Source organism: Natrix helvetica (genome assembly GCF_964273705.1).
Source record: "Natrix helvetica genome assembly, chromosome: 5".
Classification (NCBI taxonomy): Eukaryota; Metazoa; Chordata; class Lepidosauria; order Squamata; family Natricidae; genus Natrix; species Natrix helvetica.
The window spans coordinates 43,264,544-43,281,082 of record NC_138551.1 but is presented as its reverse complement, the minus strand read 5'-3'; the positions used below and the strand labels follow the sequence as shown (position 1 = coordinate 43,281,082).

The window sequence follows — 16,539 nt, the reverse complement described above, 5'->3', positions numbered from 1 at the left end:
TGCATAATAGGATATTGGTGGAAAGACTAGCTACTATGGAGGTAGAGAAATAATTAATCTATCAATGCTTGACTAGGTATTGATAAAATTCTGCTTCACTCTTTTGCTGCCACTTTTGAAAAGAGGAGAGGAGCAGAGCAAGTCCAAGAAAGATACTGTTTAATTTAAAAAATGTGCAATACAAAAATAAATGCTTATCTTGTTTATACTAAAATAAATAAAAACAAGCAGAAACTAGGGGGGTTCTTGGTGTGCTGTTTGTTAGATTATTCCTTGTGATTCCAAAGCCCACCTCCCCCCAAACTCATGTTTCATAGTTGTCTCATTTTTGTGATGTTTGCAACCGCTTATCTGCAGCAGTAGCTATGATGATTTACTGCAACAAAAATAAGAGCCATGCGGTAGTCATAAGAAACAATCTTAGAACCTTCCAAATGTGTGGACATCAGTATTTTCAGTAATGGTTACACTGGCTAAAACTTTTCAGACTTGATACATAAAACTTGAAGATATGCAGGTTGCGAAAGGCTATTTTAAGGTATCAAACAACTATTGATAAGAACATAGTCATTAGATTTTTTTTCTTCTATTTAGCTTTTCAGTGATCAAGATCAAGAGTAGACAACAGTGCTTTCCTGGTATTTTGGATCACTCGGATAATCATCCTGGCTAGCATAACCAATGACAAGTTATTATTAGTCTAATTATTTGGATATGCCAGAATAAAGAAGCCAGGAAAGGACCAGTAGGATTTTTTTTTAAAAGCCAGTTAAAGATGTTTATGCTGACCACTTGTTAGCATGTAACACAATACGTAACACAAACTAAACCTATACACTACAAATTATACAGGAAAACATTCCTCTGATTGTTTATATTTACCCAAATCTTATTTTGTGCTGTTATGGTTGTTCTGTTTTGGAAGAAGCAGCTCCTGTGTATTCAGGAATTCACTGAGTGGGGTGACTGCTTATTTTTTCTAGTGGATTATGTTGACAGTCCAGCCCTGCCTTTGTTTGCACAGCACATTTAATCCTGGGTTTTTAATTTTTTTTAATCTTTCCACATCCGTTCAGAGAAGATGATAATTTTCCAAAATTAAACACTTAGCTTGATTGCTGTTTTGTTAATTGCCACATTCACAACCCTCCCCCCTGGTGTTCCTGCCTATTTAACATGGATAATGCTGCAAAGATGATCAACATCAAATTGGTACGCAGGTGGATGGGCAGCAATACTGAGGCTTCCCCATCCTTGCTTATTCAGATGGATTGCTTTGCATTATTGCATGAAGGAAAGAATTATACTGAAGTATAAATCCCTTCCAAAAATCAAACAGAGAAACAATAAGCACAAGGATCAGAATCAAGAAGCTTCTTATTGCATTAGAGTGTATGCAACAAATTGTGCAACGAGGAGCTGATGGAATATTTTAGGAAGCTCTGCCAATTTTTCTATAATAATGTCCCCATTCAAAATTCAGTTTGCTTAACAGGGAAATTTTCAGATTAAAGAATTAATCGAACTTGACAGTCTCACCTTTAGCCTATGACTTGATGCAGTCATTAGCACAAAAATCTTGATTTCAATAAGGATTTAAGAAGGATACAAACACAACAAATATCTTGGGTTGTCTTTGTGTTCTAGTTCCTAGTTCTAGATTCTACACAAGGACACTGTCGAAGTGACCTTCATTTATCCTGTACAGCACCACTTTTTTAACTAATGAGAAGTGTAAACCTTAGAGCTTAACAAAAGGTGAGGTCAGGGCTGTCAGATAGCCAAAGAAGCATGGTCTTGGTCAAATGATCTTGTTAGGTTGCTGATAAACCAAGCAATCCCAAAGTCTGTTTGGCAAGATAGGGATGAGAAGAGAGCCAGATCAAAATTGGGGAAAAAATAGAAGTCTCAATTGTAATCACACTCTTCTCTCTTTGCTATATATCCTTTTTTTCTCTCCAAGATATGATCTCAGTCTAGTGTCTTGAGGGGGATATCAACCAGTCTGTTGTAAAAGTCAACTATGACAATTAAGCCATACAAAAATGTCACGTCCAGTTCACAAAAAGAACAAAGCCTGCCAGACCTATCACTGTCCCATGGTCAGAAACTTGCAGCAGGTGCATACTACGTTTTGTAAAATCTAAAGACAAGTCATCTGAGAGGTTACCAAATTGGACAGACATTTTGTTACATCAGCAAAATGACAAATATACCACTATTAAGAATAATATTCTTGTGGGATTTTTCAAATGCATTTATAGAATCTATTATCATCATAACAGATCTGTTGGCAAAAATTCATCAGGCAAATTAATTCAAAACAATTGAAATGTAAATAGCACCAGGATGTCTTATAGAAATACTATGGGGGAACCTATATTCCATAATATGCCAGGTCAGAATTTTTTGTTTTACTTTCTTCAGAAAAGAGACCATCCAAAAATACTAATCTCTGTCTTACGCAGAGTATAATATATAAAATCATTGAAAGTTCATGTATAACCAAATCATATATGTGTATAATTCTTACATAAGGAGATTATGACCTGCTATACATATTCCATTAATACAGACTAACTGCATTACGGATTACTGCAGAGGTAAAGAAACTTTTTTGTGGGTAAAGGTTGTGCATAATAGTTTAAGACCGCTGAGGGTCAAAAAACATGTGTCAAATACATGATTGGAGAGGTGTATTTAAAAAAAACGTGGTATGTCAGTTTTGAACTTTCACAACATTTACCTATGTTTCAGCTCAAAGTGATGGGACATGTGATATCAACTTTCAGTAGCTGGGATGAAGAGAGGTGCCAACAGCTGGAAGAAAGCATTTGTCCAGGTACTGAAGATTTAATATTATATCATAATATTACTCCTGCTGCCAAACATCTGACAGGTTATGGGCCCAGTCCAGAGAGAGGGCCAGAGTGACTAGAGAGCTTAGAGAGAGGAGTAACCCAGTGTGAGCTTGCACCAGAGTAAGTGGTTTAAATCACAGGCAGCATGGCCTCCGTCAGCATAATGGGAGGAGGTTTCCTGGTGTCTCAGCTGAATGAGACAAACTACCTCTCCTGGAGTGTGAAGATGGAGATGTACCTGCGGAGGGAGGAGTTGTGGATGATTGTTACTAATCCACCACTAGTTCTGGATGATGGGGAGCAGAGAAAAATGAAAAGGCTCTAGCCAGCATAAGTCTTGCTTTAGAAGACAGTCAGATGATACACGTGAGGGTCTTCAAAGGAGTGCTGGGAGGCATTGCTCAGTGTGTATGTGAGAGATACTGCTGGCAGTAAAGTGTTACTGACTAGGCAACTGTATAAGGCACAGCTGAAGCTGTGAGAGTGTATGTCCACATATTTGCAAAATATGAAAAGGACATTCCTTAAGTTGGAAGAAACGGGAATGACATTTACCAAAGCACACAAGGTGTAGGTGGTGCTTAATTCCTTGGACAGTTCATGGGATGTTCTTGTGACTAGTCTAGAGTCCATGCAAGAACAGGATTTAACCATGGCACATTTAACTGGTTGGCTATTTGAGAAGGAGCAGAAACAGCTGGTGAGGAGACCAAGAAAGGGAGGAGAGAGTGTTCAGCCCAGACCAGCGTCTGTAAAATTCCAGGAAAGAGTTAACTTTGTGAAGAGATGCTTCACGTGTGGTTCTACTGAGCATCTCCAAAGACGCTGTCCTGAGAGGAGGAACAGAGTAGCAGAGAGACAAGGGTGCAGATTTAAGCAGCAAATGTAGAGCGGTTCTCCAGCGTCATTTATCCTGGCAGCATCAACAACTGAACACACCAGGAATACATGGTTGTTGGACAGTGGGGCGAGCCAGCATATTGTTAATGATCCACATGTGCTTTCTAGTTTGAAACCAGCAAGGCAAACATGGGTTAGCTTGGCTGATGGACAGAGTGTTGCTGTAAAAGGGGAAGATAATGTGTATGTACCATAAATAGATGCTATACTGTATGATGTGTTATATGTACCTGCTTTAGAGCACAATTTGTTAAGTATATCCATGTTAGGCAGGGTTATGAAATTGTATTTGCCGAGGGACTATATACCATTAAGAAAAGCAAACAGGTATGTGCACAAGGGGTTAAAAAGGATGGTCTGTATGTTCTGGGAATGCAAGAAAATAATTGTGCACCTGTACTTAATAATACTCCCACACATGACAAATGTGTACGTTTGTTGAATAGGGGAGTGGAGCATGCTAGTTATAGAGGGCTGCAGAAGATGTCAGGCTAGGTTGCATAAGCCACAGCAAAAGCAAAAGCCATGTAAGAGGTATTTAGAGTGCCCTATTAGTAAGGGGGCACAATACAGAGTGTATCCTGTGAGTAGGAAAAACACAAGGCAAGCAAACAGTGTTATACCTAGGAAACCTGAATGGTGCAAGAAAGTTATACCTCCTGAGCAATTCACTGCAAGTGAGGTTAGAGTAGGTTGTATTCATAATGAACCCTGTAATCACCAGGAGATATGGTCATTGCCTAAGGTACAAGATAAATGAAGGAAGCCAAAGTTAAAGAGAAAGACAGGCAGGCAGGCAGATAAACCAAACCGAGGTGATTTAGCTAGTGAGAAGTAAAAGTAAAGGTATCCCGCCAAGAGATGGTAAACAGGATGTAATGGAGATTAATGAGACAGTGTATACAGTCAGTAGATAATAAACATAGAAGCAGTAGTAATAACGGTACTAGTATCGTTTGTAGCAGTGAGAGAGTAGTAACTGAAGCAGGAGGCAAGAACATGCCGTATTTTTCAGAGTATAAGACACACCAAGATTTTGAAGAGGCAAATTAAAAAAAAAATTTGCACTCTGCAGACCTCCAAAAAATGGCCAGTTTTTTGCAAAAACGGGCCCATTTTTTGTCCAAAAAAGGGCATGTATAGCCTTTAGGAGGCTTATAGGGTGCATTTGGGGGCTGCACCAGCCTGTGAAACTATTCAGGCAAGCCTTATCTTCATAGAGTCTGATTTATGTTCCTTTGCTTGTCTTCTCAACCTTGAGTAAATTGCTTGCCATTACGTAGCAATTCTGTGTGCATGTGTGTGTTTGAAACTTGAAACAGGAAGTATAGGAACCATGCTGCTGATATACAATTGGCCTGCAGCAGCTGAAAAAGGAATAATGGCATCTACTATATGCCTGCAAGCTTGTTCACATAGGAAATTAGGATGTACATTTGAGAAAAGGCCCAGTTAGCAACATTTCATAAAACAATAGCCTAGCAGGCAAATGGATAGAATTGTCAGTGGTGCAGAAGACCTCAAATCCATTTAGAGAGTCCTTCAGGCCTATCACTTCAGTAAAAAACTGAAGAACTGAAGAGAGCCCAGCAGATACAATCAATTAAATAGGAATGTATTGGATGGAGAATTTTATGGAAGGCAAAAGGGACAGATGGAGAGATAACTGTTTCCAAGAAATGAAAAGAAATATATGGGTAAATGGGTAGACAGATGGCTAAGCTAAGGATGTAGGTCAATTCTTACAAACCTGAGAAAAGCATTCCAGTTTGTTTCTGTTAAAAATGCTTAATTAGATTAATTAAAGAAGAGAACTGACATAAATACTTTTTGAGGTGAACTTAGAACATGCAATTTTCATATCATTTGTCCTTCATTAAAGTCTGTTACCTTGGTTTTTTTTTTCCTTCAAGAATTTAATAAAGACTATGTAGATTGTGAATGCATGCCATAATATGTGAAGATACAGCTGCCTGTAATATGCCTTTCTGTTGCATTAGCAGTCCAGCTTGCAGTTAGAAATATGCTGCATTTTCAAATTAGCAGGGGATAAAAAATAAGGACAGCAAATCAAAACGTTAGGCATCAATGTGTGAGTCAATGTCAAACCTACAAATCTAGTCCACTTTGCATTCCTATTACTCTCCCATTAAATGCCTGTAGTTTGCTCAGCACACCATTTCTACTTGCTTAAAATGTGCTGAATGCTAAAGCCTCATGTCTAATTGCCAAATATGTGCTCCATCTTTCAGGCCTTTCCAACACAGGGTGCATCCTTAATATGCCTAAAGCAATTGCACTTTACCTGGAATAAATAAATGCAGAGGAAAGCCAGTTACAATGCAAATGCATCAATTTTTAATAATCACAGCTTTGTGACAGGAATAATGAGGAAGAAAAAGAGAAAATGGATAAATGGGGAGTAGGGACACTAGCTGTCAGGAACAAAAAAGAGCAAAGGACATACCACCTAAAAACAATGGATCTATATAAAAAGAGGAAGGGCAGACATTTGGAGATGGCTCTATGGATCCAGTTTGGCCAACCAGACAATGGATATGACCTGAGGCTGGAGAACAGAGCAATGGAAGAGTAGATGAGCAGGTGAACAAATGAAGACAAAGAAAAAGAAACAGAAAGGATGGACAAAAGGGCCAAGAATCACTGCCAGAACACTTCTGCTTATATCTCAGTTGTATCTTGGTGCCCAATTCACTCTGACATGTTGAGCTAACCAAGTTCCTACTTCTGAGAGACAGAATGCTCAAATATTGTTACCAAGACTTTTTTAAAAATCTTGTGACTGCTGATGTGAATTCTTTAGGGATGGCATTAATAAAGGCTTCCTATTTAACATATATTGCACAAAAGAAGAATCTTCATCCCCTTGTTATAGCCAAACCAAAACAGATTGTGGTTTATTGTCACCTCCCAGTGGTTCAACAGTTAATTTTTCTCTTCATTAAGCTTTTAGTCAGGGTCACTACCTGTTAGCTTTTCTATCCCCCACCAAAGAATATATGCACAAACATTGCAGATCCATCAGTATCAAGATACCTCCCCCCCCTCTCCATTTCTCTGTCAAGGAAGAGTCAGCGATTGCTTCATCCATGATTATCTCTAGTTATAAAAAAAAATCAGAGGAAAAAAGAGACGACAAAGTCCAGAAGAAATTCTGCTTCTTTCAATAGGTTGCTGTGGTTTTGTTTTTGCTGTTAAGAATGTTGGCTGTACAAATATTATCCAGCTGTTATATGGATCCAGATGTTTTCCTTCCAGATCATGTTTCTAGTTTGACTATCTCATCGCCCCAATTTTCTTTTTGCTCTTTAGGAAAATGAAGTTCTTCCACCAGTACTGAGTGCCACCATGTGAGCAATCCAAGAAACTGTGACATGAGCAGCACATGGGTTTTAATGGCCTGACATGGCTGCTGTTCTACTCGCATGCCTGCTCTAGGATTTCACTTATTTCCAGTAGCGGCAGAATCCAATTGCAATGTAATATTTGTTATTCTGCCTCTGTATAAATATGCAGGTAGTCCTTGACTTACGACCATAAATTGAGTCCAAACTTTATGTTAGGTGAGAAATTTGTTAAGTGAGTTTTGCCCCATTATAGGATTTTTCTAGCCACAGCTGTTAAGTGAATCATTTCGGCTTTTAAGTTAGTACCATTTAAGTGAATGTGGCTTTCCCAATGACTTTGCTTAACAGAAAGGTCGCAAAAGCTGTTCACATGACTCTGGGACACTATCGTAGGATCATGTGAACAGCTTTTGTGACCTTTCTGTTAAGCCAGGGGTGTCCAAACTTGGGAACTTTAAGACTTGTGGACTTCAACTCCCAGAATTCCCCAGCCAGCATGGCTGGCTGGGGAATTCTGGGAGTTGAAGTCCACAAGTCTTAAAGTTCCCAAGTTTGGACACCCCTGTGTTAAGCCGAGTCAATGAAAAAGCCACATTCATTTAACAATCATGGTACTAACTTAACAGCTGAAATAAATTTGAACCAGTTGCCAAGCATCCAAATTTTGATCACATGACCACAGGGATGATACAATGGTGTAAGTGTGAAAAACTGTCACTTTTTAAAGTGCTGTTGTAACTTTGAATAATCACTAAACGAATTGTTGTAAATCCAGTACTACCTACACGACAGTACTATTGGTAATTAAAAGATTGAAAGTTCAGTTACCTGCCTGCTGCACATTTTAGCATTGCTGTTACTTCTCCTCATTGACTCACTATCCCAGATAAGCCTACTGGAAGAAGGCAATGTTTTTGGGACCTGTTAAGTATTATTCTACTACTAAGTCTATCATAGCTATATATGATGGGTGTCATAAATTCGCCAGTTACAGCAAAATCTGGCAAGAGGTCTACCCCCAATTCCCAGTGCTTAAAAGGGAAAAAGAAGAAATAACAAGTATCAAGATCTACAGATTATTCTAGAACTAGATTGCAATATTTAATGGTTCTGAAATCAAGATATATTCAAAAATATCGAAGTATAAATTTCTTTCCCTAAGAAAATCATACTGGCGGTTCCCGAACTGCATCTTACCTGCTTGGTTGGTGGTGATGTTCACTGAGGCATGCTGTGGCGGGAATGGGCTTTTATTAGAAACCCCATTGACAGCTTGGATCTCAAAGGTGTAGGGCGTATGAGCCCACAGGTTGCTGATGAAGACGCGAGTTCCTGTAAGGCCCAGTTGTCTTGGCACAAACTCCACATTGTCATCGCAGCGGGAGCAGCTACGGCGATCTGACCGGCACTTTTTGCAGACTATATTATAGGTCACATCATCACGACCTCCTGTATCCCGAGGTGGGTGCCATTCTAATATAATTGAAGTCTCATTGACAATAGAGATTACATTCCGAGGTCCTGAGGGAACACCTGTTAAATAACAATTTTCAGATCAAGGCTATGCAAGTAAATATAGGGCTGCAGTAAAATGTATAATGTTAGCGGTATTTTAAAACATTGGAATATTTGGTTTATTTTGTTTTTGTACAAAATATTTATTTGCTATTTAAATCAATTGCAATAATTCACTTAGGAAGTGACCACATGAGTGACTGCTATATTACTTGTCGGGCTTCTACTGAGGATGGCAGAGACTTTCCCATGTTCCAAATGATCTTCATTGTCTTCACCATGGTATTAGATAAACATTTGTCATTCCCAAATATCCCCTTCTTGAAAAACGTGATTTACTGGTAGCTTGCTCTGGTCTTCCCACACCTTCCTGACCCATTACTATCGGCAGTCATGTAGGAAGAATTTTAGTAGCAGGCTTATTTTAAAATAATATTTCATTTCTACTTCGTTCCTTTTTACTTGTAAACAGGTTTTGAAGAATTATTATCTTAAAAGAGAATATAAGAAATTATAACACATATATTTCATTCACAAATTCTCAATGATCACCTTAGCTAAGAAAATTGACAAGTGATGTTCCTAGAAGAGGGTTTTTTTTTTTTTACTGGTCTCATTTATTTCAGTTACCTTGAAGCATCTTATATCAGCAAATAACCCATGGATTGTGTAGCACAATCATCTTCATATCCAGAAGAGCAAGAATGTTGTCTTTTCCTTGCTTGTTTGTGTCACAGCCTTGTGGTCATAGATGTCTATCTTGAGTACATTCTCTCCCCATGTAGAATGGTAATAATATGGCATCACTCACTTAAGACTTTTATCTCTGGGTGATCTGAGTCAAACTAGATTACTTTTTGTTCCTTCCAAATAATTGAATCTAGCTAGTATACTAAAAAAACAAAAATCTATTTTCTGAAAGACACGTGCATGCACATACAAGGATGGGTGGACGGCCGCATGAGCGCATGTGCGTGCATCCCCCCCGTAATTTGAATTTGAAAGTCAATTCTTACATTTTGAGAGGGAAGGGAAAGGAAAGGAGAAATGTGGAGTCCAAAGCTTATCATCCTTAAAGCACTCTCCTGTAGGAGTGCCCTAAACTGTAGGATGGCTAAAAAAGATCTTCTACCGGTACTTGGTAAATACAGTATATCTCTGTATGTAAGGATTATAGCTTTTCCACTTGAAATTTTTGTGAGTTGAGAAGATTTATGTAAGGTGCAAAAAGCCAGGTCCATACATGCAGGATCAATTTAACTGTTTTATTGCTGGAAGCCTATGCACAGAAATTTTCTTAACTAATGGTCAGCACCTGGTAAGAGCTGGGTAAGTTTCAAAGGCAATTAAGGGGACTTGTTTGTAATGTAATGTAATGACTCTCAATTTCTCTTTTTACCCCTTCCCTTGGCTCTGCTATTCCTTCCCCTACATGTAGACTGGATTGCTACATCTGCATTAGGTGATTATCATTACTCAGGCTTCTATTATATGCAACAAAAGCAAATTATTTATTTGAAGCTCATCCTTGGTGTTTCCTCTGCTAACTCATGAATGCTGGTTGAGTTTTATAGGAAGAGATTTATTGCCATGCCCTGAGCAAAGCTCTGACAAGTACAAAGCAACAATCCTGATAAAAAAATAAGTTGGTTGTTCTTCTTTGGTAGTATAGTGTCTCTCACCTTTCAGAGTCATATGCTGAAGACATGCACTTCAACATTTGAAGCAAAAATCAGGAAAAGAAAATGAGGGTTTTGACACATGCAATTCACAATAGAGCCTTGTCTGGCAGGCAAGCACAACTTTCATTCTCTGTCCATTTTTTTATTCCAGAAAATAGCAATAGCACTTAGATTTATATATCGCTTCATGGTGCTTTACAAACCACTGTCTAAATGGTTTACAGAGTCAGCATATTGCCCCCCAACAACCTGAGTCCTCATTTTACTGGCCTCAGAAGGATGGGAGTCAACCCTGAAATGGCAAGGATCAAACTGCTGGCAGTCGGCAGAGTTAGCTTGCAATACTGCATTCTAACCATCTCTGTGCAATTTCTGGTGTCTTCAAACATTTCCCCATCTCTTTATTGACGTCACATATACACAAAAAATCTGATTTGCTTATATTTCTGTGTCATGCAACCAATCTATCTTGTAACCATCATGCTCATGACCAGACTCCAACAACTTGGTGTTCCCCTTTTGTACTTACAAATCTCTTTATTGTTTGGATAATTTTTTAGCAATTTAGTGGCTTGTTTTGCTGAAAGGCTTTTTAATTGGTGAATATCTTTAAATTTTGATTATTTAAGTATATATAATTGATTTTTATACTTTAACGATAATTCTCTTTTTATCTGTATTAGTCAATACTTGAAGTATTTTTATTTTATCATGCATGTACCCAAATGTTCAACCAAAATGTTGGAGATGTGGGTGCCTAGATGCTACCTTTTTTCATGTATGGTGGACTTGTAACAAGGTTAAAGCTTTTTGGATAAAAATACGGTGGGTTATGCAGAATGTATTTAAGAAAAGAATACAATTCACTCCACAAATGTTTTTATTGGGTATAGCTAAGGATTTTACCAAAGGGGAAACAAAATTGGTCTTGCATATGGTCACAGCAGCTAGGTTGTTGATTGCGCAACATTGGAAGAAAGATTTTTTACCGACAATTGGTCAATGGACTCAGAAGGTGGCGGGGTTCGCTGAAATGGCAAAAATCTCAGCTTTCTTAAAAGGTCAGAAGCAGGAGAATTATACACAGGAATGGGTAAAATGGATTGATTATATACAGAATAAATACCAGACTAGCAAGTACTATGTAGCCTTTAGGTAAGAATGTTTAGATTGGTAGATGATCAGAGTAAATAATATATGGGATGCTTGGAATTGTTAGAGTGGTATACAGCGGAAGTCAGGGGGGTGGGTTTGAGTGGGAGGTGGGGGAGGGTTAGGGTGGAGGGCGGGGCAACATATATGTATAAATAAACTAGAAGATGGGATTATTGAAATATTGTTATTTTAGGAGAAATTTATATTATGAGTTATATATGTTAAATTAGCTTAAAAGATGGGATTAATGTGCTATTGTTACTCTAAGAGAAATTTATATTGTGATTGTTGGGAGGAGAGGGGGTACAATATGTGAACGAGTAATTCACTTTAAGACGGGGGGAGGGGAGGGGGCAAAGTATTTGGTATAATATTTGAATGAGAATTTTTGCGGGGGGGGTGGGGGGCATAGCATCTGTATGAGATTTACATTGTATGGCGGGGGGGGTGAAAAGGGGGAAAATTTGTTTGTATAAAACTCTTTTAATAAAAAAAAATACTTGAAGCAGGTTCTGGGTGGAGGTTAGGAGAAGAAAAGATGCTTTTATCAATTTATATGCCACCCATCTTGCCTGGAATTACGTTTGCCAGATTTTAAGCAATTAAAATCTGGAAAGCTCTTATTGATACATTAATGTTTAAGGCTAAAATAATGGATATTTACTGAAGCCTTAGAAAGGTCTCCTTTTGTGTCTATTTTCTATGTAGTTACTATGAGCAACAGGGACACCAGAGTTCAGACTATTTAACTCATATCCATAGGAAGTATCAATCTATAAATAATGAAGCACTTTACAAGGTAAGAATTTAGTTCAACACTGATTTTCTACAGATGCAACAATAAAAAGTCAATTAACTGAAGTTTAAAAGTTGCAGAATTCCATTGTGGACCATACTGAAAAGAATAACAAATGTGCATATAGTATATAACATGAAAACTAAACCAGCAATTGTGCCCAGAAGAAAGATCTCAAAGCCAATTAATAACAAACAGATCAATTCAACACTGGTCCAGTCATAAAGTAATCAGCATACCGGCCAAGTTCTGTTAAAAAGAACAGTAGTTGGTATAAATCTTAGAACTGGATTCAAGCTAGAATATATAGTATTTAGTACTGATTTTTTCAAAATCAAAACTGAAGCCAAATGTTTCAGTTGTGGTATTATTGACATAGAAAAAACTATTGACATAGTTTAAATCAGTGTTTCTCAACCTTGGAAACTTGAAGATATCCAGACTTCAACTCTCAGAATTCCCCAGCCAGCGAATGCTGACTGGGGAATTCTGGGAGTTGAAGTCCGGACATCTTCAAGTTACCAAGGTTGAGAAACACTGGTTTGAATAAACCTTAAGCAAGAATGTTTTAAAATAACTGTCATGACTTTACTAAAATGCATTCATGACTTTATTTTAATGCATTCAATGCGCATTAAACAGATATGTGTCCTTAAGTTATCTACAAGTTCACTCTATTTTAGTGCAAATATATCAAACTATATTTCATTATTTCATCTGATAATCATAATAGCAATGATCTGATAAACACCAGAGGTTCAAGATTTTCAAGACAATTGGGAGAAAATGATTTGGAGGTTTTACCCAGAAATTGTTGATTTTACAAAAGTCATTCAAGTGAGGATTAAAGCAACAATAGCCTCTTTACTTTCTTTGAATTACAAATGTCTTCTAAGAAATCCCCTCTAGTGATATTATTTACCCCTATAAGGGGGGGGGGGGATCTAACAAAAAAATGATCTCCAAATATCTTGTCTACATTCAAGATGAACAAATAACACTTATGTTAGATATCCACACAAGCTGCTGTGGTTTCCACTCCAATCCTCCATTTAGGCGGGAGCCTAGGTTTAACCTAATTGGTTGAGAGGTCTGACAGCTCCCTATAAAACGAGAGCTGTCAGACCTAACAGTTGCTGGATTGTACATACTTGTCTGTGAATAAAGAGCTGTTGTTACCTTGATCCTGAGTCTGTCCTCTCATTGCCCTGATCTAACAACTTATTCATGTATTTATTGTTTATATGTTCTGCCTTTCCTCTGACTTCCCCTCAACAATCCTGTGAAATATGTTGGGACCAAAATAATCCAGCAAGCTCCATGATTAAATAGAGACTTGCAAAAGCAACCATCGGTTCTTTTTGTTTTCTTCAGAATGATGAAAGCACTGATGCACCATCCTGCTTACAAATATCTTGGGTGTGTACATGTGACAAGACAATACATATAAAAATGGTTTGGGATTTGCATTATGATGCTACAATGATGCTTGGTTGTTTCCTAAGCCCCATACCCTGCCCCCCCCTCGAGTGATTTCTTGATCCAGGGACTTCTTAATCAAAACACAACAACTTAACCCTGAGATTTCACTAATTCCCACAAGTAACTATCACAATAGGGTAAACATATATCTCTGTTTATAACATATATCTCTGCCCTCTTCATAGGGGCAACTTTAAAACGCTTGTCTCTCATCCTGGAAATTGAGCCAACTTAAAAAAAATTAAAAATTGAAAAAGAAAATAAATCAAAAATTACACGAAAAGAAAAAGACAAAAAGACAAAGAAACCTCCTCCTTTATTCCTAGCAAGAATCAACATTAACAATTTATTACTATCCCTTACAGTAGTGTTTCTCAACCTTGGCGACTTTAAGTTCTGTGGATTTCAACTCCCAGAATTCCCCAGCCGGGGGATTTTACTGCCTTACAGTAAAGTCCAACACCTCACCTCTTTCTCTATAGACCCATCTATAGAGACCCATCTATAGAGCCTATAGAGCCTTTCTCTATAGACCCATCCTTTCTCTATAGACCCATCTATAAAACCTCGTATCTCCATTTTGATCAGGAAAAGCCTAATAAAGATTACCAGATTATAACATAATTATTGAAAACTTGAATTTGAATTCCTTTTATATTTTCACCTCCATTTCCATTTAAGTATATCTCCCCATTTCCTTTATTCAAATAAACAAAATCTTTTAAGACATTGTCATCATCTAGTCCCAGTTAAAAACAAAAGTTGAACATTACCAGAAATAGTAAGCTATTAACTTCAATCTTGGTCCAGTAAACCAATTTCATATGATTTCTTCTTTCTCCCAAATGTCTTACTAACATCTTCACAGAAAGTTCTAATATCTGCTTTCTCATATTCTCTTTGTCTCTTCCCTCAAAATTGTTTTTGTCAAGGCCCTTTTCTAATTCCAGTGTGTCAAGCAGAAGTTCAGCAGTCATTTAAGAGTTGAATGGTTTGGAAATATAGCAAATCAATGAATACATTTTGTGCATTCTTTTTTCTTGCACTGGGGCAAATATGGTTTGTAAATGAATAACAATTTGAAGGATTTTGTAGTTCTTCCTAATTTATTTGGAGACTAGTCCTCTCACCGTTTAGCTTTGCTGGACATCACGTCATTGACATTGGTGTGGAGAGGCTGTTGGCCATTTTGCTGGGATCAAGGAAAATAATTAACAGGCAAGTGTTTCAACATCTTACTCAAAAGAAAATGAATCAAAAGCAATTCTGTTGAATCTGTCATCGCCTACCTCTGCTCAAGCCCTGGAGGATTTTCCAGCTGCTGTCTCTATTCCAAATTCCCTACTACCCTCCTCTTTCCCTTTTCTTCATAATTACATTCAGAGAGGCACTTTGAGAGCTTCTCTGAACTGTTGCCATGGTTACACAGATGAAAGCATTTTGTTAAAATTGCTAGAAAAATGCTGTCCTTTTAACGAAAATTCCATTCCATTTAATTTTTTCCCCTATCAGCACAGATAAAGTATTTGTCATGAGCCATCTAGCAGTAAAGGCTTTACTATGTATACAGAAGACTAAAATGGTGCTGCACTTAAAAATGTAACTATGTTGAATTCAAAGATATGCACTCACAGAGAAAGCCTACAGAATTGTAAAATATACTAATTCTTCTCGGTGAAAAATAATGATCCTTTCTCTAGACTTCTTGACCCTTTCTCTCACCAATGAGGAAAAAACCCCACAAGGTTAATTTTTTTTTACTCTACAAATGCTAAAGCTCACTAACTCAATTTTCTCTGATCTGATGAGTTAGGATTAATATTTACAGAATTTCTAGTTAGTCCAATGAAATGAATATTCTGGAAGTTGTAATTTCAACCCATTTGAAAGTAGCAGGGCTATGGAATGGTGACTGACTGGAAACATTGGCTACTTCAGGCTTAATCCACCTTCGAGCACCAAATTAGAAGAATATGAACAAAGTAGTCAATTAAACTTTTTTCAGGATTCTATTAATGTAGACTTACAATGAAGTAGAATTAGTTCAATTAGTCATGTTTCCTGTCACTTGATAGAACCTTTTATCAATTTATTTGAAGTTAGTGGCAGACTTTTGAAAAGCAGATCTTATACAGTAGTTCTATTGCTTTCCTCAATGTTTTTCAAAATAGAAAATCCATGTGGCAAAAATATTGTATTTCCAACACTGTTCAGTAAATAGATAAACCATGAGATAAAGTCATGGTTTGATTCTTTTTTTATTAGACAGATACATACTGTTCAGAAAGCTATGATTATTTCAGCAAATCAAGGGGAAGGAAGGGAAGAAAGATTTACTTTTGCAGCCTAGCTCAAATTGGAAACTGGATTGCGTAAGCATCTCCCCTCGTCCAGCACAACGAACCTGTAGCCAAAGGATATTATTAAACTCATTTATCACCAGCTTGGCTTGGAAAAGCCAATCCAGTATCATTGATTAAAATAAAGTTTCCAGAGCTATTGCGTTTCCTTCATCAAGACCACTTGGAGTCCTAGTGGACAACCATTTAAATATGAGCCAGCAGTGTGCAGCAGCTGCCAAAAAAGCCAACACAGTTCTAGGCTGCATCAACAGAGGGATAGAATCAAGATCACGTAAAGTGTTAATACCACTTTATAATGCCTTGGTAAGGCCACACTTGGAATACTGCATTCAGTTCTGGTCGCCACAATGTAAAAAAGATGTGGAGACTCTAGAAAGAGTGCAGAGAAGAGCAACAAAGATGATTAGGGGACTGGAG

General features: G+C 37.6%; 1 protein-coding gene across 4 annotated transcripts in view; it reads right to left on the bottom strand.

Moving 5' to 3' along the window:
- EPHB1 (EPH receptor B1) overlaps nucleotides 1-16,539 on the bottom strand; it is a 402,482-nt gene that overhangs the window by 92,502 nt on the left and 293,441 nt on the right. For all 4 annotated transcript variants that reach the window (XM_081956413.1, XM_081956414.1, XM_081956415.1 and 1 more), the window contains one exon: nucleotides 8,327-8,662. In XM_081956413.1, coding sequence (XP_081812539.1) covers nucleotides 8,327-8,662 — 336 coding nt within the window. The remainder of the gene's footprint in view (nucleotides 1-8,326; nucleotides 8,663-16,539) is intronic.